The following is a 22,428-nucleotide window of genomic DNA, read 5'->3' as shown; positions in this document are numbered from 1 at the left end:
CTTCCCGAAAAGCAAAGCAAATTAAAGTATTTTGCTTTCACTAATTACTGCTGATAGATGGCACATAATTCCAACGAATTTCTGCTGCATTCTCCCCATCTGCGCAAAGAAACCGTATCACTCTGGTTGATCTTCTCATTTAGCAGTATTTTATATTATGGCACCCACTGTTACTCGCTGTCACACATACGTACACAACTCTACACTGATGGTTATACGCGTGCTACGTGTACTAGTCCTTCTTCATAAACAATAACCTTTTTTTTTTTTTCTTTCTTTGATACGCGCCTCGTACAAGCAGCGTTGAAATGATGGCATCAAAGTATAGTCAAATGCATCTTATTGGTCACTACAATCGACACCTCTTAGTTTTCTGAATAGGTACTAAATCCAGCTTCACGTACAGCAACCGTATTTTCGCACCTTTGGAATTGAGATGCAAAACAGATTGCACACTTCACATCGTTTTCCATCTACTATCACTCTACAGTTCTTACTGTGTCGAAGAACAGCGATCATAATAGCATTGCAAATAACCGAAAGTCACTTTTTCTTCTGTACATTTTCTCTACACGTCAAGCTGTATAGGCATGTTTAGGGGGCAATATTTCAATCAATACGTACACATATACGGGTTCAATAGAAAAACTTCACACTAAAAGTCACTTTGCAACAAGCTCTGCTGCGGTGTTTTGATTCAAGTAAAAAAAAGTGAATTTTTAGTAATAACAACTATACACGAAGATATATTTTTAAAGGAGAAAGTGGTGGTCAATGGTAGAGCGCTCATTTGGCGCATATTGTCCGTGGTTTGATTTAACTCCCAAGTGAGCTTGGTGATGAACAAATCTCAATCTGTGTGAGTTTTCTCGGAATTCTCTCGTTTCCTTTCTCTTTCGTCATTCCGTCATTATCATCCGTCTCATCATCACGGTCTCCTTTAACCTCAATGCATAATTGTGGGACACATCTGAAAGTCGAACTTAATAAGTCAATATTAGAATCCATTCGGTTTCCGTACACATTTTTTTCCAAAACATTAACATGCCTGAAAGTCTAGGAATCTTAAAACCACGTAAAAACTGGAGTGGTATACTGCACGTGTATTTCCTCCAACCCCCCCCCCCCAATAATAAAAAAAATAAATATGAAAAAAGGGTCAGTAATTCCCAAAAGTCGCAGAACAACATAGGTTCCAAAGCTTATTTAAGGTACTTATGTCGTGAACAATGTAAAGATGAAACGATCTTGAACTTACAGAAAATAATAACGGAACATTTTAATTAGGAAAGAAACGAAACTGACATTACCATAGGCTAAAAATCACGCTTAGATCCTTTGTAAATAGATGTTACAAAGAAATTCAAGATCACTCAGTTACATTATTCAGTACCAAAAGTCGAATCCAAGCCAGTAAACGAAGTGAGTATGATAATGTTTGTGCTATTCTATTTCGTCTTAAGTTATTTCACGTTTGGTTATCACACATTCACAAAAAACACTCAACGCACAATTTGCTCATTTTGAGAACAAGATGATTTCAGCATTATTCTTCATCACAACAACACTGCATAAATCACAAGTAATTCTAACAATATTTAATGATAACAGCTGTGACTTCATCTGATTACATAAATTTATCAACATGCATGACAAATTTAAACATGCTACTCAATGCTCATGCGAATACAGATACGAACACATTTACACATTTAGCATCCAAAAATATGTAAAGCTATTAATAACTCACCTTGACATTATCATTATTATTATTTCGAAACAATTAAAATGACGTGAATTACGTGTTGTAGGTTCTAGTGTGAAATAGCACAGGCATCCGTGGCGCAAAACGGAAAATCTCTCCGATTTTCTAAGAGATCAAATTGTGATTGCGGAGTTAGATGGGAAAACGTATCCAAGTCTCCCAGTGTATGAAGTATATCGAAAGCAACATTATACTCACGGCAATACAGAACATTTGTTAAGATATCATCTAAGAAGAGGAAAATGAGCATAAACCAAGTCTGGGTGAGACTGTTCGCCGAACATTGAAGATGATTTTACGAAAACCCATACAGGTACTGGTGAACGCCTGGCAGCAAAACCTATTTAGTATCTACAATCTGTTCCTATAATCACGGTCTGACGAGAACTGCGTAACCTCACCATCCACAGTCAACTTGGGATTTCAAAATATCATATCAACACCACCAACGTGGTAGCGAGAAAAAAGAAAGTGATGTCAAGAACAGAACATTGGACCGCCGACGTGACGGGGACAAAAAGCCTCCCTGCTGACGTCCCTATTAAACGATAATCCATCAATCATTCAAGGGACCACCGATGACTAGAAGAGAGTAATATGGGCTGATAAGTCACCTTTCATCTTGTTTCCAACAACAGGCTGAATTTATATATGATGGACGCCCAGAAAGAACTATAGAAGCTATTACAAGGTCTGCTCGGATAGTTATGTCATACATTTTATTGTGAAGCGATTGAACGTTACAGCGTACTCTATCCGCCTGAATAATGGTGGTGTAAGTCAAATACCGAGTAAGTATTTGCTCAGTCCTCACCGAGTGAGTACTACCATGCTACCGAGTACTACCTCAGAGCTCTCGGAGGTGAAGGACGGGTAATTTCGTAAATCTCTGTTTCGTCTCTTGTACAAGTCGCGATGCAGCGCTTACTAGAAAAAAGATACGCAATTAAGTTTTATGTGAAACTCGGTGAGTTTACAGCGGAAACTTTTCCAGTGGTTAAACAGGCCTTCGGGGATGAGTGTTTATCATAAAGGCATGTCTATAGACGACACAATATGTTTATGGAATACCGCGAAGAAGTCGACAACGAAGCTTGCGCTGGACGCTCATCAATCTCCTCAAACGACAAAAATGTGACTCGTGTGAAAGAACTTGCAAATAGACTGTCGAACGACTGTTCGCTTAACAGCTGACGTTAAATATTCCTAAAACTATCCTGGCAAAGGATCTGCATATGAGAAAAAGTTTGCCCAAAGTTTGTCCCAAGAATTCTGACCGACGACCAAAAATCTCGCCGAGTGGAAATTCGTCAAGACGTTTCGGAAATGCATGTGAATGATCCTTACTTTTACACAATATTATCACGGGTGATGAAACATGGATATTAAAATACGACCCCGAAACGAAGAGGCAAAGTGCCAAGTGGCACACCTCGTAGTCTCTTCGGCCCAAGACGACTCAAATGAACAAATCAAAGACCAAAACTATGCCCACTGTGTTTCTTGACATCAGGGAAATTGTCTACCGCGAGTTTGTACCTCCCAGGTCAACCGTTAACTAAAGTTTACGCAGAGAAGTCCTTAAGAGACTAAGAGCAAGGATTCAGTGCGTCAGACCAGGCATTACCAGCGATTGGAAACTTCATCATGACAATGCGTTAGCTCACAATTCTTTCGTTATGAGCAGCTACCTGGCCAAATCTAACGTGGCAACACTGCCTCAGCCACCTTACAGTCCTGACTTCGCTCCCACTGACTTCTCTTTGTCTCTCCGTTTGAAATCCACCCTGAAAGAACAACTAACGATGTGAAAGCAGCCTGTGAAATGGCCTTAAACGTATTTCCTGAACAGGCCTTCTGAATGTCTTCGCAGACTGGAAATCCCGCTGGCAAATATGTATCGACGCATGACGACAATACTTTGAAGAATTTTAATGTACAGGTTTTATTATTATTTTTATGTAAATATTTTTTCATACTTGACTTGGTGACATTACTTTCGGGACATATCTTGTATGTGCTAGTATGAGTCACAATTTACAGTATTCGTACGTTCTATTATTACTTTGAAAGGATAAATTGCTCATACTGATTATATGCACATTCTAGATGACCACGTACATCATATGGTGCAGATACTGTTTCCTAACAATGATGTAGTCTTCCAAGATGATAATTCACTAATACACACAGACAAGACCTGTTGAAAGTATATCAGGATGAACTTCAACACACAGCCTAACCGCTAATTTCCACCACCTCTTGATTATTTGGACATTATTGAAGACCTATGATCAGTTTTTGAGCAGCAATTATCTCTGAAATAATGAGTGCTGCACTGCAGAAGAACGTTCCACGAAATCTCTGGAAGTGATTCACAAGTTGTCAAGGTGTTTTTATTATTTTTGATAACTATATTATTTTATCCACGAGAACAAGTATTATTAGTAGGGAATAAGACAACAGTTACTTTGAAATTCTTGAACTGGTGCGCTGCTTGCCATGCAGGGAAAAGACATTTGATCCGCATTACGTTATTATTGTGGCTCTTTCACTTTGCTTTGAGGTTCACGTATTCCATCTTCTGTTCGTACCCAGGTATACCCTTACAGGTGCAGTGTGTTCGCAATGCACGCATAAAACATTCTCCCGTTTAATTTTCCGTGTTATACGTATCAGCATTTAGACCTTTCTCTTAAATCAAGAACAAACAAAAAAGCTTTAGTTTAACCTCCCACGATTAAGTCCTTTAGGCTAAGGGAGCTGAATGATTAAGGCAAGTAAATGATGATATAGAATGAAACTGTGAAAGGACACGGGAGTAACCCTAGAAAACCCATGGACACGATGTTGTCCACCACAAACTTACTTGGCCGGGGATAGAACCAAGGACCCCACGACCACAGGTAAGTGCTCTACCACCGAGTCACCATTCTCCCCTTAAAATCAAAAACAGTTGGTGGCAGGCCAAACAGGCAGAAGTATTGGGAGACATACTGTAAATATTATTAACTGTTATGTCACGCTGATGGAATCAATTTTAACAGGTAAGTGGTGTGTTGCATACACATCGTGTAAGGCTATAATTTCACAAAATGACCACTATCTAGCTCTCAGTGACAGGCGCCAATCTACATTATAATCATGTTTGGACGAAGTTCAATGTATCAACGAAGTTTGGACGAAGTTCAAACGATAGATGTGATGGTTTGCTAGTGTGGTTCAGTGCATCACGATGCCCACACCGACTTCCTCATTACTGAGAATGGTACTCTGACAATTCAGAAATATAGATGTGAGTCTTAGGGCAGTATGTGTGTCAGTTTCGAAGTGCTGTTCGTCCCGAATTCGATATCATGGACGATTACTCCTGTCTTCTTTGAGATGTTCTTGTCACCATTTCCTTATAATGATGATATTGCTTTGATGGAATAGCCAGCCACTAAATCCGGCCAAACTTGTGTGGGAGTCTCAGACACACGGACGCAAAAACGTCATTCCTTTTCTAGAGACCTATGAAAGTTCCTGAAAAATTAGGTTTGCTGTCCACAGGTCTTATCAATAATATTATCAGCATGTATCCCTCGTGTGGGATCTGTATATCAGCTCGGGGTCCATCACACCTCTTACTAATTACAATTTGCGATATAGATGTTCGCCCGCACAAACTCGCGTTCTGTAATAACAGTACGATATTTTCGTTGGTAGTTGTTTTCTTATGTAATTTACTGGACCACGATTCTTTCGTTTTGGATTTTGGTGTGCTAAAATAATACTAATTGAATTTATTTTCTCCTTGCAAAGGTTTTCTATTTAAGCAAGGATTTTTATGGAGGGACAGTATCTATCACCATGTTTTAGTTGGTAGCGTAGCTGAAGAAAATACATTAACAAATGGACCAGTGATGCCTTGGAACAATTTGTTTTGGTATTTTCAGGATGCAACTTGAGAACAGTTTTTCCCCCCTCTATATAATAAATATGCATCCTAGACCTTCAATAAGTAAATGTACATTTGGTTTGTTCGTAAGTTAAAACGCTAAGCTTACTGAAGTGTTCGATAACTCTGAGTTGATTTTGAGTTTAACGTCCCGTTCAGCAGCGAGGCTATATGAGACGTGGACCTACTGATTAACGTGGAATCCGAACCACATGAGCTCCCGCCGCGAATCGAAGCCGGGTCTCCCACGCCAAAGACGCGTACGCTAACCGCTTAGCCACGGAAGAGCTCTTCGATAACTCTAAGTCCACAGAGAAGTAACCTAAGGAAATTTCGTCCAGTGGGACAAATCACAAGTAATGTACGTTATATAGACAAAGAATTAAATGCTCGTATATGTTTATGTGAGTTTATTGCACCAGTATCACTACAATAAGGAAAAAATTCACGAAAGTTTAAAAAGAAAAAAGTTCAAAGTACAAAAGGCAATAAATAAATCAGGTAAATATTTAGAACTTACTCATGTCTGACTTCGCTGCTTTCATGTAGAAATGCATTTCAACAAATAAGGGACCATTTTCATGTGGTTCCTGAAAAAAGATAAGTTTAATTCTATAATAAATTATAACTATGTTGTAAGCAAGAAAATACTTTACAAGTTAAGAACTTTTAGGCACATTGACTAGAATTTTACGTCCTTTTCAGCATCGAGGATACACGAAATGAAACTTTTCAAGTCCAAATGGCGTGTAGATTTACACTATCATCCAAAAGTTTGGAAGTATCACATTTTTACATGTCTAAAAAATATTGAAAAAAATATATTTATTTATATGATTTCACGTCGTCATACTAAGTGAAATCAAAAACAAAGTAGCATAGTAGCATAATGATTTTTTTCAGGGAGGGGGTGGGGAGGTTTGGAGAGCTCGCAATCTGATGAAAATGGACGGGACATTATAAAAAGAAAGATATTTAAAAATTCTTCGAGACTATGCTATACCACCTGGGCAAAATATTATGAATCCTAGTTTTATATGGCAAAAAGACAACAAGCCAAAACATTGATCTAAGCATGTCGAGAATTTCTTGAACAAGAACAGGACGAAGATCTAATAAAAATAACGAAATGGCCATCATATTCACCTGACTTGTCTCCAACAGTTAGTGAAAGATGAACTAGAAGAGTGGAAAGTCGGTCTCTAACTAGTGTCACATAGTTGGGAAACTGCTTACAGCCTGAATGGAAATAACTGAATAGCGCATACTTTAACAACTTAATCAATAAGATGTCAAGAATTTGAGAGAAAGTCACTTCGACGAGGCTAGAGCTTAATTTCCGTTAAAAAAACATATTTTTTACTTTACTTGTTTTTTTTTTCGATATTGTTTTGTCATATTGAAAAATGTTTTCTTCCTAATCATGATTTTGATGTAGACTTTTTTTCTGTTTTCATTTCTCAATGGCAACAAACTTTTGAACGGTAGTGTAGGTACAAGCAAGTACAAATGGTAACTTTGTTACAAACTACAACAAAGGACTAAAATATATACAAATTTAATTACGTCACAGATTCGATTTTTCTTCACTTACGCCATTTAAGTAATTAATAAATACGAACTAAGCGATTTACAGTTCTTAAATACATTTCATAAGACGTCTTGTAAGTCGCTAGGCCTAAAGACTATCTCATTGTCCTGACCAAGTGGAACCATTGTAAGAGCCAATCCCAGGCTTTCCAATGCTAATAAAAAAATATATATATATATATATATATATAGGAAATCACGACGAAAAAATATAGGTTTCGTGAAGCTGTGAAAAAGGAATATTTCAATTATTTACTGAAATATTTTGAAGGAACATTTGTGCATTTGGAACATTTTGAACGAACAAGGAACAAAGAAACTCATATAACAATATTTCTATCTACTGGAAGGAATATTTCAATTTTCCAATAGATAGAAATAAATAAGTAAATAAATAAATAAATAAATAAATAAAAAACAAAAATCACATGGAAATTACATCAATTATTATATGAACACACATTCTACTCTAAATATAGCTAAATGGGTAATTATCTCGTTGCAAAGTTTTATACGAGTTTCTTAGTGTTTTCGTACGTAGCTTACTACTACTAAGCAACGACCATAAGGAAAGTATAAAAAGGATCTAAATTGAGAAAAACAGTGTTTTTAAGTCTCGCCTCCAAGATGTGAATAGTTTCATCACTTGCAAGATCCTATCATTTCTATGTTAATTCATTTTTTTTTCAAATAATATATATGAATAGCAAATATCAATACAAAATTCATTAAAAATTCACAAAACACATGATACATAGAGTTGGATTGTTAAGTATCTAAATACACAATTGCACAGAGAACTTAGTGCATCTAAGGAAGTACACACAACAGTAAATGTATCAGTGTAACTTTCATCTTTTTCAGTGCCTGAATATGCTTATTTGTCATCTTCCGTTTCTCTTTGTTCTGCTCGTCTTGAATTTTCTGTAGTTCATTCATCTTCAAGGATGCGGTATGGATCACTGCCTGGGCAACACTAACACCAACCATGTCTTTTTTTGATAGCGCAGAAGATAAGCTTGTCAGAGCATCTTTCATCAGTCTAGTAGCTACTTCCATTTCCTTCTGTACTGTTTCGTCCATTTCACTCAATTTCTTCAGAGACGATTCACTCTTTGAAACTTCCTTTGACACAGCTTCTTGCTTCGCATTTCTTAACGCACTTACTTCTCTGGAAATTTTTGCCACTGAGGCCTCTTTGGATCTACACTCTTTTAAGTAACCTTTATACTTTCTCCACGCATTCTGCATAGTATCTATTAATGCTGTTATATTATCTCCTTATGTTATTTTCACAAGTGGAAGTAGCAATGCCGCAAAAATATAGGTTTCATTAAAATATAGGTTTATAGGAAGAGACGCAAATATATAGGAAAAATTGGAAATATAGGAGCATTGGAAAGCCTGCAATCCAAAAAAAGCTTAGGCGACCACAACGAGAAATTTGACTGCCCCAGCTGAATTGAACAATCGTTAGACCGGACTGTACCCAGGACTACTTGTTCACCTACATCAGAATTTTATTATTATTATTATTATTATGACAAACTTACTATATATATTTGCTTTATGATATTGGTTATATCCCCACAGATTACGGTTAAAAATCTGTCAAGAATGGAAGTGTAAATTTTCCCAGCCCGGCCATCCTTAGCTTTAAAAATAAGTTTAACGATCATTTTTGTTTAAAAATGTTCGATTTTGGCGTAATATAGCATACATTTTCTTTGAGGCTTCCCAATCACCCTCTCTGCTGAAGTTACAACCAGTAAAGAATAAAATAGTGGATCTACCCTTCTAGCCCCCACCCTGATTTCTTCTCGAGTTTCAAAATAAATTTTCGAAATTTCATTGTTTTGATACCATATATATATATACACTTTCTTTGACTCTCCGTAGCTTCCGCTGCCTGAAATGAAAATTAGTCAAGAATAATCCGTGAATATAGGATGGACTATTTCTCCACAATTTAAAGAATATGTTCCACAATATCTTCTGGTATAACTATTTGATTTTGGTGTAATTTTCATTCAGGCTTGACAATCATTCACTTTGCAAGGAGCTGAAATCAGTAAAGAATAAAATAGTGATATTACACACCTTCGGTTCTGATACAATATTATGTATATTTTGATTAACTTTTCCGTAATCCCCTATCCTTAGGACTAAAATCAGTCAAGAATGACTGGTGAATTTACTCCCTAATGTGGGATGGATTACACCTTCCCCACATCTAATTTTAAAATATGATCCAAAGTATTTTTCGTATAATATTAGGTTTTCACGTAATATAGAGTACACTTTTTTTAAGGCTTCACAATCATTTCCACTACTTGGATTTAAAAGCAATTGAGTACGAGAGAGAGAACCTCCTCTCCTCTAGGTTTAAAAAATATGTTCTACGATAACTTTCGTAAACATTACTCGATTTTAGCACAATATGATGTATGTGTTTATTAAAGTTTTCACATGATTCGCACTCTTACAGTTGAAGTCAATCAAATGTCAGGACTCACTTAACCCCCACCCCTCACCCATCCATCCAGAAGATCTAAATAAAAATTCTAAGCAACTTTTGAACTTTCATGTTACCTTTCTATGATAATTTAGTCGAATATATATTTTTTTCTGAGAATTTTCAATCGTCTTTTGCAGTTTAAATAGGCCAATAATAAGGGAGCACAGCTTCCCCAATTTTATATAACAATTTTTTTCTGAATATTTATTAAAAACACACATATTTTTTATAGAAATATCTCTCTGTGTGTTTTCTGACATTAGAGACTTACCCCTATAGTTTGGGGTTGAAATAGTGAGGAGGAGGATCATTAGCTTCAAGAATGCACAGCGTCAGCATCAACTTATAGACCCTTATAAGGTCTATCCATTGGAAACATCAATGACCGTCTGCTATGTTTAGGGGAGAAGTGGGACATTGGCTTTGCGTTGTTTAGTAAACCGAATTAGGTTAGCAACACTAAACTACTCCAGATTAGAGATGGCCAGAACCGGTTCCTGGTGGAACCGGTTTTCGGGTCTGAACGGATCCGGTTCTTGAAGATCCGGTTCCGGAACCGGTTTTTCGGATCCAGGCCTGGAACCGGTTCTTCGGATCCAGATCTAGAACCGGTTCTTCGGATCCAGGTCTAGAACCGGTTCTTCGGATCCAGGTCTGGAACCGGTTCTGAAAATAGAACCGGTTCCTCGCGGAACCGGTTCCGCTGGAACCGAAACTTTGTTACCATCCCTACCTAAACGCGAGCTGCTGGCAAGCTGTGAACAGAATGCTAGATGAAATGGTGGAAGCGACAGGAAGGCGCCAGGCGGCGGGAGCTTGTCTCATTTGGCTAAATAAAGTGGGTAACTGGCAAACTCATTGGCTAAACAGGCAAACTGACCAACTCATTTCGCTAAACACCCACTGGTGGACCAAATTTTTTTTCTGGGGGCACAAGCGGGTCTGGGCGGGAAAGGCACAAGTGCATGGTCCTCTTTGCATTATTTTTGAAGGTGAACATTGTACTTCCTTTACGGATCTTTGGGGGCTTTCAGATCCAGGTCTGGAACCGGTTCCTAAGATCCGGTTCTGGAACCGGATTTTCAGATCCAGATCTGGAACCGGTTCCTAAGATCCGGTTCTGGAACCGGGTTTTCAGATCCAGATCTGGAACCGGTTCTTAAGATCCGGTTCTGGAACCGGGTTTTCGGATCCAGGTCTGGAACCGGTTCTGGAACCGGGTTTTCGGATCCAGGTCCGGAACCGGTCCCAGAACCGGTTCTGAAAACCGGATCTCCGAGAACCGGTTCCGCCGGAACCGGAACTTTGTGGCCATCCCTACTCCAGATAATTATTGTGTAATGCGTAATATAAGCTTTCAGTACAATGTGAACATATACATGTATGCTTTATATACAAGTTGAAAGTTACGTTGTAGCAGGTCACCGTTCACGTAGCACGTCACACGTCACCGTTCTGCTGCTTGCATGTTGTTTCAAGTTATGATACATGCAAGCAAAAATGTTTATGACGGATGACTTGGTCAAAATGAAGTAGTAAGGTAGTATTTCATTTAATATTTTTCTGGTGTTGTTTCTTTCTATATTTCGTGTTTATTTAGTGCGTGCGATTCAGTAGTGCCATGTGACGTTTCAAAGGTACTTATATAGGTAACTATTCATAGAACTTGATTTTTTGCGCAATTCAAATAATCGCGGCAAGTTTACAACAAAAGTTGTCATGAACAGCAAATGATGTCCAAGCCAAATGAAACAAAGTTCTTGCGACTATCGCGCTATTTGTGTAATTTTTGCGATATTTGCAGATATGGAAAGCATGACAGTAACACATTTGCGATTAATTAGTTTAACCACTGCCACTACAATCACACTAACAATTTATATAATACTATATGTTTAGAAATGCAGTCTATGGTGCAAATCTTTCCGGCTATCCTACTGTTCAGGGTTGATATGTTTAAGACAAGTGTTTAAAACATGTTTAAAACGAGGGCTGTTCTTTTATTCAGTTTGTTTTAAACGTTTTTTTTTTTTTAAATGGTGGTTGGATATGTTTAAAACAACTAAAATATCACATTGAAGAAGCCAATTTAAATTTCTAACAAACAACCTATCTTTCGCAGGATTTGTGCATGGAGTAAATTACAAGCAGAGTTATATTATTATTATAACAGCAATTATTGAACGAAATTCTGCACATCAATATGCGTATAACTAAACCAACAGAAATTCAAGTGAAGTGTTTGAACATTCCTTAATTTCCAAGAATAACTGAGGTTAAACACACTATACACTATTCTAAGATCCAAATTCACACATTCAAAACTTGAGCATTTTTGGTCACTACCATTTCCATAATAATGAACAGTTCTCACATCATAAGCTAGAAGAAATACTCTGACAAATACAATGCAACTCATAGAAAAGAGCAGTGACTAGCTTACAAGGAGCAAATGACAAATGACTTATTTTAACTAAACAGTTTTCAAGATACATCTCTATCTGCAACATGGATAGCTAGCTAATAATGATTAATGTCTACGGCATAACAACACAATTAACCTTTAGACGCTGCCAGCGATTTTAACAAAATGGTAGACTGTCACGTTCAGGGCTCTGGTGACCCCCCTCCCCCCTAATTATTACAGTCCCGATTTATACACCGTTGGAAAGCTTCGAGACCATAGATTCCAACGAGGTACCATTCGTGAAATTCCCACTGTATTCGTAGAAAAAGAACTGACATAAAAAAACATTAAAAATATGAAAATATTGACTCTGCGGGGCCCTGGCAACCCTTGCAGTCACCCTACGCTAACAAAATTATACTAATGTGTAGGCCACATACTTATGACAATAATGTTAGAAATGGTAGCCATTGCGTAATGCATTCGCTTTCTTATAAAAGAAATATTTTTAAAAAAAGAAAAAGAAAAGAAAAGAAAAGAAAAAAAGAAAAAAGCACAGAAATCATTCGTTGAATTAGACATTCTCTCCCCTCCTCCACCATAGTACCACGTCCATATACAAATCATTTTTGCTGCACACGTCATGTATACAAACAAGAATTATGCTTCTAGACCACTTCAGTGAAATATATCTTGTCTTATATGGAACCGTCCTGAAAATAAATGTAAATTAGCCAAATTTGACCCCCTCTTCCTTTATAAACAACAAGTACACATACAGAATACTATCATGTAGGGGGGGTACTTCATTGCTTTACATGCCAATTTTTATGGATGTACCTCAAAGGGGGATGAATGACCCCCAAAATTTGATGAAAAATTGAAAATACAAACTTCATCCTACCTCTCTCGGCCGTACATAAATACTCCCTACACACATAAAATGCATACTGGCGGAAAGCTTCATCCCTCAGGGACACTTTGGTACCAAATCATCTTTCTAGCTTAATTAGGGGCCGAGCTATTGATGTTTGTTGTAAAAATAAATATAATTTACGTAAAAAAAAAAAAAAAAAAAAAAAAAAAAAAAAAAAAAAAAAACAAACTGAAACTCCAAAAATTGGCTAACTTTGCCCCCCTCCCTGCTCCCCCATATAAGCAAGAAGTACAAATACACGATATTAACGTGTAGTGGCCTACTTCATTGCTTCATGTACCAATTTTTACGAATCTATCCCCAAGAAAGGGAATGGCCCACAAAAAACTGTCGAAAAACAAAAACACGATATTTACCCTCCTCCCACCACCATGTGGTATCCTCATGTTCATAAAATGCACACCGGCGGAAAGCTGCATCCTTCAGGAATAAATTGGTACCAGAAAAATCTTCCTGTCTTAATTAGGGACTGAGTCATTGAGGTTTGAAGCCCTGACACAGCAGTTGCGTCAGTGGGTGTTTAAAGATTAAGAATGGAGACGACTAGTAGAACGTAACACAAAGAAACTAAACTACATATTCCGTGAACTGAGATCGGGAAAATCCTGATTTCTTTCTGCGGAACTGAACATTTGGACGGACCGAGATTAGGGAAGTTCCCGAAATTCGATTTAGCGGTTGAATAGGCCTATAGATGACAAGCAATACCTGTGAGCGTGTGAAAATGTAATATATATGCTATTTAGATTGTTGTTTTAAACAAAATAAAATTTTAAACGTTTTTTTTTTTTTGAAAAAAACTACTTTGTTTTAAACATAAAAAACGTTCTTTTTTTAACGTGTTTTTTCAACCTTTTAAGTAGTGCTGCAAAGTAGTAGTAAATCGACAACATATCGACGTGGACCTACAGCTTAGCGTAGAATTCGGAACACGAGCTCTCGCCAGGAATCGAAAAGAAAATCGTCACACTGTAGCACTGAAATGAGGAGGACTTTATACGCACCAAATAAACATTTAAAATAGCAGGAATAGCTAACATTTGGAATCGCAGTACGTATTTTCCTTTCCACCTAAATACACGCCGCATGGGTCAGTTTCATTACAGATCAATAAGTGTACAGTTTCAAATATTTAAAATACATGCAGCAGTGAAACATGAACACTGAAAACTCAATTTCTGTTCCCTATATTCATAATTTATCTGCGAAGTAAGCTGAGTAACTCCCACAGATAATATAACGTAGTAATATAATCAATGAACTAACTGGTATTTTGCTTGCTACAAATATAAGTCTAACTCAGTTAGTTCCTGAATTTTTTTCTTATGGGGGCTTGAAATTTATTTCTGCAGGCAGACCAGCATAATTATTGTTACCCCATTAATGACTCCACCTAGCTCACACAGTTTACTTTCACCAAAGACTATGTAAACTACCAAGTAAAAAGACAACTAAAACTTCACGAAATAAAATAACATAAGCAATTAAAGAGCAACATAGTTACAAACCACAAAACAACACTTTGTTTGGTAATTCAACACACACGTGTCTCTTCCTACACTTCTTATAAAAGACCTGAGCCAAACACTTTGCTTACAATATATAATTTATTGCACTTTTATACGTTTCGATTTTCAGATAGTGTATGTAAGTAATAACAATATTTGAATGTACACAGAATGTGCTAGCTTATTCAAGTTTTAAATTATACTTACTATTTTAATTACATACTCCGCAGTATCTTTATTAACTGGCTGTGAAATATCATCTGATGCTGTAAGAAAAACAAAGAAGAAAAGTTTAAAATTTGATAAATTACGTCAACTCAAACAAAATAAATTATACAATTTCACTTTAGTTTCATCTGTATTTCAAGCTTTTCTAATTCTAAAGCAGAAAGTCTGAACTTTAGAGATAAATTCTCTTGAAACCACAAAGAAAAAGTGTACACCCAGCAACAGCGCGTATCAAATTTGGACCCACATTTGATGTCGAAGAATAGGAACAAAATTATGTTTAATGAGGTGAATTTATTCAGATTTGGCTCGAGAAGTGTGGTAAGAACTTGGTCACCAGCATACAAAGAGTAGAAATATGTCCAGAAAAGATCCAGAGATTCATCGTTAAGGAAGAGTCAAGCAAGAAGTGGTTGTAGTGACTTCAAGAATAATTGTGCGCAATAAAGGAATTCTGCTACACAGTACATACATACACTTCTTCCTGGTAAAATAGGCATTGCTTTCCGTCAGCTTGACCCCCTATTGAGGACCAAGATTCGCCCTGGCCATAACATGCTTTGGCGACAGTCAGCTGACAGGATTTCAATACTGTGTCACTGGGATAGCGTTAGTGAAGCGAACACGCACCAAATTAGAGAAACCCTGGCCCTTTTCAGGCCCACATATTCTAATTAGTGGTTAGAACTATGACCCTATTTAGGACCAAATTTCCACATTAACCATGCTCAGACCACCAAAGAGAACACTCACAAAGAAGCCGCGAGATGTAAATGATAAAAGGAGAGATGCTCACAACAAGGAGAAGAGAACAGAAGACGAACTACTGTCAGAGTCGCCGAAAAGGGAATCCTACAGAGAAAACATAATCAGACGAAGAGACACATCCAACCAGGAGAGGAGATGATGAAGAGAAAGGCAGATCCACGAGAGCCAAGTAGGGAGACCTCACACAGGGAGGCATCTAGAGAATGCAGCCCGCGAGCAAAAGGAACATCCCCCCCCCCCTTCCCAAGAAGCACAAAATAGACTACGACGCTCACCTCAACTTACCACCTGTGACTATTTGGAAAGAAAGCACTGACAATATCATAAAGACTATTGATCCAAAGGAATTTGTTATATTCAACATGGGAGGACGGAAGCATCGTGTTTACTTTAACGCTGAAGCAACGAGAGAGATCTTTCTGAAGATCTTCACCGATTCTGACTTTGGCCCTCAAGCAGTCATTCTAGAACGGCTCTAGAAGACTATTAATTTGTGTCCTTTTTATCTATTTATTTATTTATTCACTAAGTTGCATACAGCACAAGGCGATTTGGCTGAAACTGAACATAAAAAAAAAAGTAACAAATACAACAATACAGTAAAGAAGGTTCAATTTTCAATTTACAATATTCTCTTCAACTGAGTTCTGAAGTTTCGTTCAGAAGTGAAAATGTTGATATCTGTTGAAACTGTATTGTAATCATGAGCTAGTATGTAAAACAAGGGGCGCTGAACAACTGATAGTCTCATAAGTTAGTAAATTTAGAGAACGAATTCGCCTCGGAGGAACAAGTATGTTGATCTGCGGTAAAAGAATTCAGAATTAATTTTACCATTGATAACTTTATATAGATAAAGTAAGTCAGCAGCGAGTCGTCGTTTGACAGAGGTACTTAAGTTCATTAAAGACATTAGTTCCTGTCTCGAGTGATCACGTAACTTGGGAATTCTAAATTTAACTATGGCAAGAAAGAAATTTAAAACCGAGTCAATGTGAGATAAATTAGTAGTTACTGCAGTATTCCACACAGGTGAACAATATTCAATGATCGAGGAGATGAAAGCCTTATAAAACATCGTAAGGGCAGGGAGACTTTGTATTTCAGGAAATCTAAAAATAGACCAAGTAGTTTCATGGCTCTGGATGAGGTAGATATGATGTGATTCGCAAAGGAGAGTTTTTCATCAAAGACAATGCATAGATCTTTTTCAGAAGAAACTCGTTTGATGGGTACATTTTTGACATCATATGTCTGACGAAGTACATTCTTTCTCAAGGAGATAGAGAGACTAGAACATTTGTTGGGGTTTAAAGATAGATTCCAGTTTGAGCACCAGTTGTTTAACATTTCTATGTCAGTTTGCAGTGAAGAAGCATCATCTACAGTGTTAATAACTCTAAAGAGTTTACAATCATCAGCAAAAAGCAAAATATTTGATGAAGAGGATGAGAAGATACAGGTACGTCGTCAATGTAGAGTAAAAATAAGAGTGGACCCAGCATACTCCCTTGAGTCCGGATAAAACGGGACTACACGGAGACAGGGATCCAAGTAGAGTAACACGTTGTTCTCTCCCTGAAAGATAAGAATCTAGGAAAGAGAGAATCCTACCATGAATATTATATCTATTAGAGAGTTTGTAAAAAAGCAACTCTGTGTTTATGGTATCAAAGGCCTTAGATATGTCAAAGTAAACTACATCAAGCTGACTGTTAGTTGTGATTGCTTTTACCTACCTAGTAGAGTCAGGTCCACAGGACCTGGAATAAAACATCGGAGTTAAAGGCATGTCAAGTAGAATTCCGTTCTCTTTACAGACAAGTTGTGCTCCAATTTGCAGTCCCACAATTAATGCATACTGATCCAGAAAGAACACGGAAATCGTAAATGTCACGCCCATGTGCGTATGCTAGCTGTTAAATTACGGTGTAATCAGGGATCTCTAATGACTACCACATCAACCTGCATGTCATCTGGAATGATAGCTGAACATCCCAGCAGTGTAGAGATTAGATCCTCAAGATCTCATATTGTATGCTGGCCACAGCATTTGGGCTTTGCTCATTTTTATAGCAGATAATACTGTCCGAATTCTTGAAATGAATGAAAATGAAATGAAATTTTTTAGTTTTACGTCCCACGGTTATGCCGGCTAGGCTAAAGGAGACGGTGATGAGAAATGAATGAAATGGTGGAATGCTCAGTTACCAGTCATGCTGCGGAAGGCATGACTATCTTCTTTCAAGGAACTCTATCCAACAGAACACCTTTGAAAGATGCACTATGGCATGGCCAAGACCTTCCACAACTCCGAAACTCCTGAAAATGGTCCTCTTACAAAACTGCGAAGACCCTCAAAATCTACTAACGAGCTCGTTCCGTTTACGTCAAACAAGTGTGCAGTGAGGTTAGCAGTTCAAGGAGATCAAAAACCTTACTATGAACATTTACAAACAAAAAACACTGCTTGTGTACATCAAGGTATGGAGTGGCAGAGGAAACAAACATGAGTAGCGCAGTAACCTGGAAAACGTTGAGTAAACTAGATTTTCTTCAAGATCACTGCAGACACTTAGAAATGCGCAGTGTACGTTTCCCAATATAGTACTGCCAGTTAATTCCATAATATGGCCTCCGCACTATGAGTGGATGACAACAACAAAACAAAACAAAACAAAAAAAAAAAAAAAAAAAAAAAAGACAAGCTATCACCATTAAGAAATTACATGATCTGATCTTGCAAAACGAAAAATTACATGCCATTTACACACATACATACCGCAATATATTTCTCCAAATCCTCCAATCCCAATAGAAGGCCCCAATTTCCATTGCTTTTTTCCTATATCTGTGAGGACCTCACCTAGAGGAATGGGATCAGGTAGCTTATAGCCGTTTTTCTTTCTACCACCACGACCTTTATTTGCCATTATTTTTCTTGCATATATACCAGGAACAGAAGTGGTTGTTTTATTTCTGAGCAAAAAGAAACTGTACACCTGAAAAAATCTGTATTAACAAAATATTACTGTAGTGTTGTATTTCTATAAACAAAACATGAATATTTGAAAAAAATTATTATTCTCAACAATGTCAAATGATCTGAGAGCTTTGCAAAAGTTCTCGCGCATATATATGCGCAGACGTGCAACTTAAATACAACACAATTTCCTCTTTGAAAACAAAGGAAAGGGAATGGTGTTGACGAGTAACAACTTCATTTCATTGTTTCCACGAGAAATCTAAGTGTAATAAAATGTGAAAATGAAAACAGCTAAACTAAAGTCCCGTTTAAACAAACTCGATGGGAGCGATGGTGCTTCGGGTGAACCAAAATTTGGTTAAATCGGAATAAAGATTTTCTGATATATAGATCTATTGTACACAATCTATTTAGGTATATAGATCTATTTGTATACAAATCTCAACTGGCAGGTGTTTCTTGACCTTTATAATACAGTATGTGTGCTGAAAGTAAAAAGGTAGACCGTGATGAAGGAGTGGGTAAGTACAAGCAAAGCATCGTAACAATGAATTTACTCTTTAACAGGGTTGGCAAAAACCACGATTTTTATGAAAAAAAAAACGTTTTTTTGGTTTAAACCAGTTTTTTTCTTTTTTCTTTCTTTCTTGCTTTTTTTTTTTTTTAAATAATTTACTCTATGTATTTATATCACATATGGACAGAAATAAGCTTGTTTTGCCTTGGTGCTATTATGCAACAACCGGGTTATGCTGGAAGGGATCACATAAGCTTAAAGCGGATTCCAAACCGCTTTACGGCTTACATCCGAAAAAAATTGAACTCGAAACCGGGACTAATTGGCCACAAATCCGATACGTCTGTCGACTCACTCACGAAGGACTCCTGATAAAAATACATTTTACTGATCTTTACATACTTGTTAATATAAATGTCAAGAGTCATTTCAGAAGGACAAAAAGATAAACAGTTGCACAAGCGAAACCATTATACAGAATTACATACGGACAACTTCAAAATACTGCAGAGTACAGAAGAACTAATTTAGTTCAAGTTAGTTCATTACGACTTGTATTAGTCCAAGTCAAAGAAATACAATTGGACTAAATTTGCATATCAGTAAGAAAAGTGAATAAAGATACGAATTATTTGAGTCCACTTTGGCTCTGACCATTTATACATAAACAGATACCAAAGATACTTCTGATTTCAATAAATGTCTCTCGTGGGATTTGTATGACCCCCCCCCCACCACCACCACCAAAAAAAGTACGGTATTTCGATTTATTTTATCAATAGTAAACATTATTAAAACGAAACAATATTTATAATTTTTCTTTTGATTGCAATTGCATAACAATAATAACAAACTACAAAAATCACAAAAGAAACATTCATGTAAAAAAAAAAAAAAAAAAAAAAAAGTTGCTTTTGTAGTATAATCTGAGTAATGAATGGGGAATTTAAATCTGAATATAATACGAATAATACACGGGAGTGAAACGTGCTAACCCACAAAATGTGTGTTCATCAAGATTTTACGAATACTTACACTTTTACGAACATTTTTTCGTTTTTTGGTTTAAACCAGCCAACCCTGCTCTTTAATAAGCAATTGTTAGACCAAAATACACTGCACTCATTCTTAGTGTTTTTAGTCACCCACGAATATTTTTTTAAGCAATTTGGCTAACCGGGAAATTCGGTTAAACGGAACTGTGATGTATTTGCTTATGCTACTACATACGTGAACTGTCATATACACAAATACTAAAATAATGCACATACTTTTCAGTTTACAATAAATGAAACGTGATACTTTTAAGATAAAGCAATTAAACAAATAAACTTAAAACAAAAAAGTATGAGTTCAAACTAAGCTTCGTTTTTAATTAGAGATAGACTGGAAGAGGCACAACGTTAATTAATTAGGGATGGCCAAAATTTTCCAGAATCAGAGATTTCATTTTCCGAATTTCGGAAAAATTCCGGAATTGGCCATCCCTATAATTAATATTTAATACTTACAGTGAATTGCCTGGAGTATTAATTTCGAAGACAATATTGTCAAACATCCGTCGACAGAGATAACACTAAATGTTTACTATTAAAGCACCCACTAATTGCAAATCATACGATGGAATGATACTATACAAAAAACGATGGTTAGTTTCAATCCAAAACAAACAACATCCCTGTGTAGTTAAGGGGTATCATGGGGTTTGTAAACACTTTCAAAACATGAGTTTAAAAATACTGAAAAACATTACAGATAAATAACTGTTTACCGAAACCTGAAGTCGGAATACCTAACGGTTACAGAAAAATTATGAAATAAAAGCGATATCATAGAGGCATGGGATATGTGTACTAGATGGATTAATTTCGAAAAATTATTTACTGATACCTAACAACTTCAGGAACAATTTCACTTCAAAACAACGGTTAAATTCCGAAGTTGTTCGTTTGACTGCTTGAAAATGTGTAAGGAGAGCAAAAATTGTGTTTATTATTTTTTTTATAAGCGGTTATAAACGTGGAACTATTTGGCAAGCTGAGAGAACTACTTCGCGCAAGGTTACCACATGGTTAGATCGAGCGTTTGTATTCTGAACATGGCTGCAGGTATACTAATGATGTTGCATTGGAAAATCTCTGCGTATTAGCTTATTTTACGGATCTATACATGAATTCATAATTTATGTAGTTATTTAATCAGGAAATGCACTCCTAGTACATTATGAATTATTTCCTGTGATAGGAGTTGCGTTCCTGATGCAGATTCACTGAAGCAGAAGTGAACCTTTATGGGTATAAATATAGCGTCTGGACATATGGCATAAAAGATTAACTTTGCAATGCCCGCTCCAGTTGGTATCCTTACACACTATTAATTTTAACGAAATGTGTCCATTTCCTGACCCTTCTCTAATAAACCATTTGAACTCGGTACTGCTTATCGATGCGCAGCCACAGCGTGCATTGAAGTTATGTGTTATTATTGTTTCCTGTTTATTATAAACCTAACATCCAGAAAGTGAAATAAGCGCATAATGGGGAGCGGAAAGGCCCCATCCGGCGAGGTAACCGAACGAAACAGAAAATCACTAAAGTGATGAGTTTTAAATTTCCGTACCTTTTATTATGGTTTTGGTTGAAAAGCAGGCGAACGACCAACTCCGGAATAAACGCCCAAAACAAATGTATACCCTTATAGGGTTTGGGCGTACCATGGATAACTACAACTCCCAATTTATACATACTTCCGAAACATACAACTCCGAATTTATACATACTTCCAAAACATGTCTTACCAAAGTTTTGAAAAACGTTGCAGAAATGTATCAAACAAAAGCCAGAACTCGATGTATCTAACGGCTATCAAGATATTATCAATTAAAGAGAGGCACAATAGAGTAATGAGGTTCTTATACTGGATAGGAAAATTTCCAGTGTTACAAATATGTGTTTACCGAAAACTTTCAGTCGACTCAAATAATGGCTTGACAGACATCGTGAAATAGAAGTGTATTAAAGTTATTAAAGTTAGAATTTCAGAAACAATTATTGATGCCACAACTAAATATGATGATACCTCTACGGGTTAAGTGAGTACTCCAGCACAATTTTGAAAGACTAGTTCGGCGTTATATTTTCTTTGGACAATTGAAAGATTATCTCAAGCCATGCAAATTCCCTGTCAATATCTAATATCGCAACCGAGATATAGGGAGTTATATTATTTGATGACGTCATAGAAATAGAGATCTTACGGATTTGG

General features: G+C 36.7%; 1 protein-coding gene across 4 annotated transcripts in view; it reads right to left on the bottom strand.

The window, feature by feature from the left end:
- LOC145664370 (serine/threonine-protein kinase VRK1-like) overlaps positions 1-22,428 on the bottom strand; it is a 53,166-nt gene that overhangs the window by 18,945 nt on the left and 11,793 nt on the right. For all 4 annotated transcript variants that reach the window (XM_081731015.1, XM_081731014.1, XM_081731016.1 and 1 more), the window contains exons 2-4: positions 18,444-18,673; positions 14,873-14,931; positions 6,226-6,295 (exon numbers count right to left, since the gene is read on the bottom strand). In XM_081731015.1, the coding sequence (XP_081587141.1) occupies positions 6,226-6,295; positions 14,873-14,931; positions 18,444-18,594 (280 nt within the window). In that variant the 5' untranslated portion in view covers positions 18,595-18,673. The remainder of the gene's footprint in view (positions 1-6,225; positions 6,296-14,872; positions 14,932-18,443; positions 18,674-22,428) is intronic.

Source organism: Thermobia domestica, chromosome 11 (genome assembly GCF_964235325.1).
Source record: "Thermobia domestica chromosome 11, izTheDome1.hap1.1, whole genome shotgun sequence".
Classification (NCBI taxonomy): domain Eukaryota; kingdom Metazoa; phylum Arthropoda; class Insecta; order Zygentoma; family Lepismatidae; genus Thermobia; species Thermobia domestica.
Note: the sequence above shows the minus strand (reverse complement) of the source record. Positions and strands in the feature narration are given on the sequence as shown.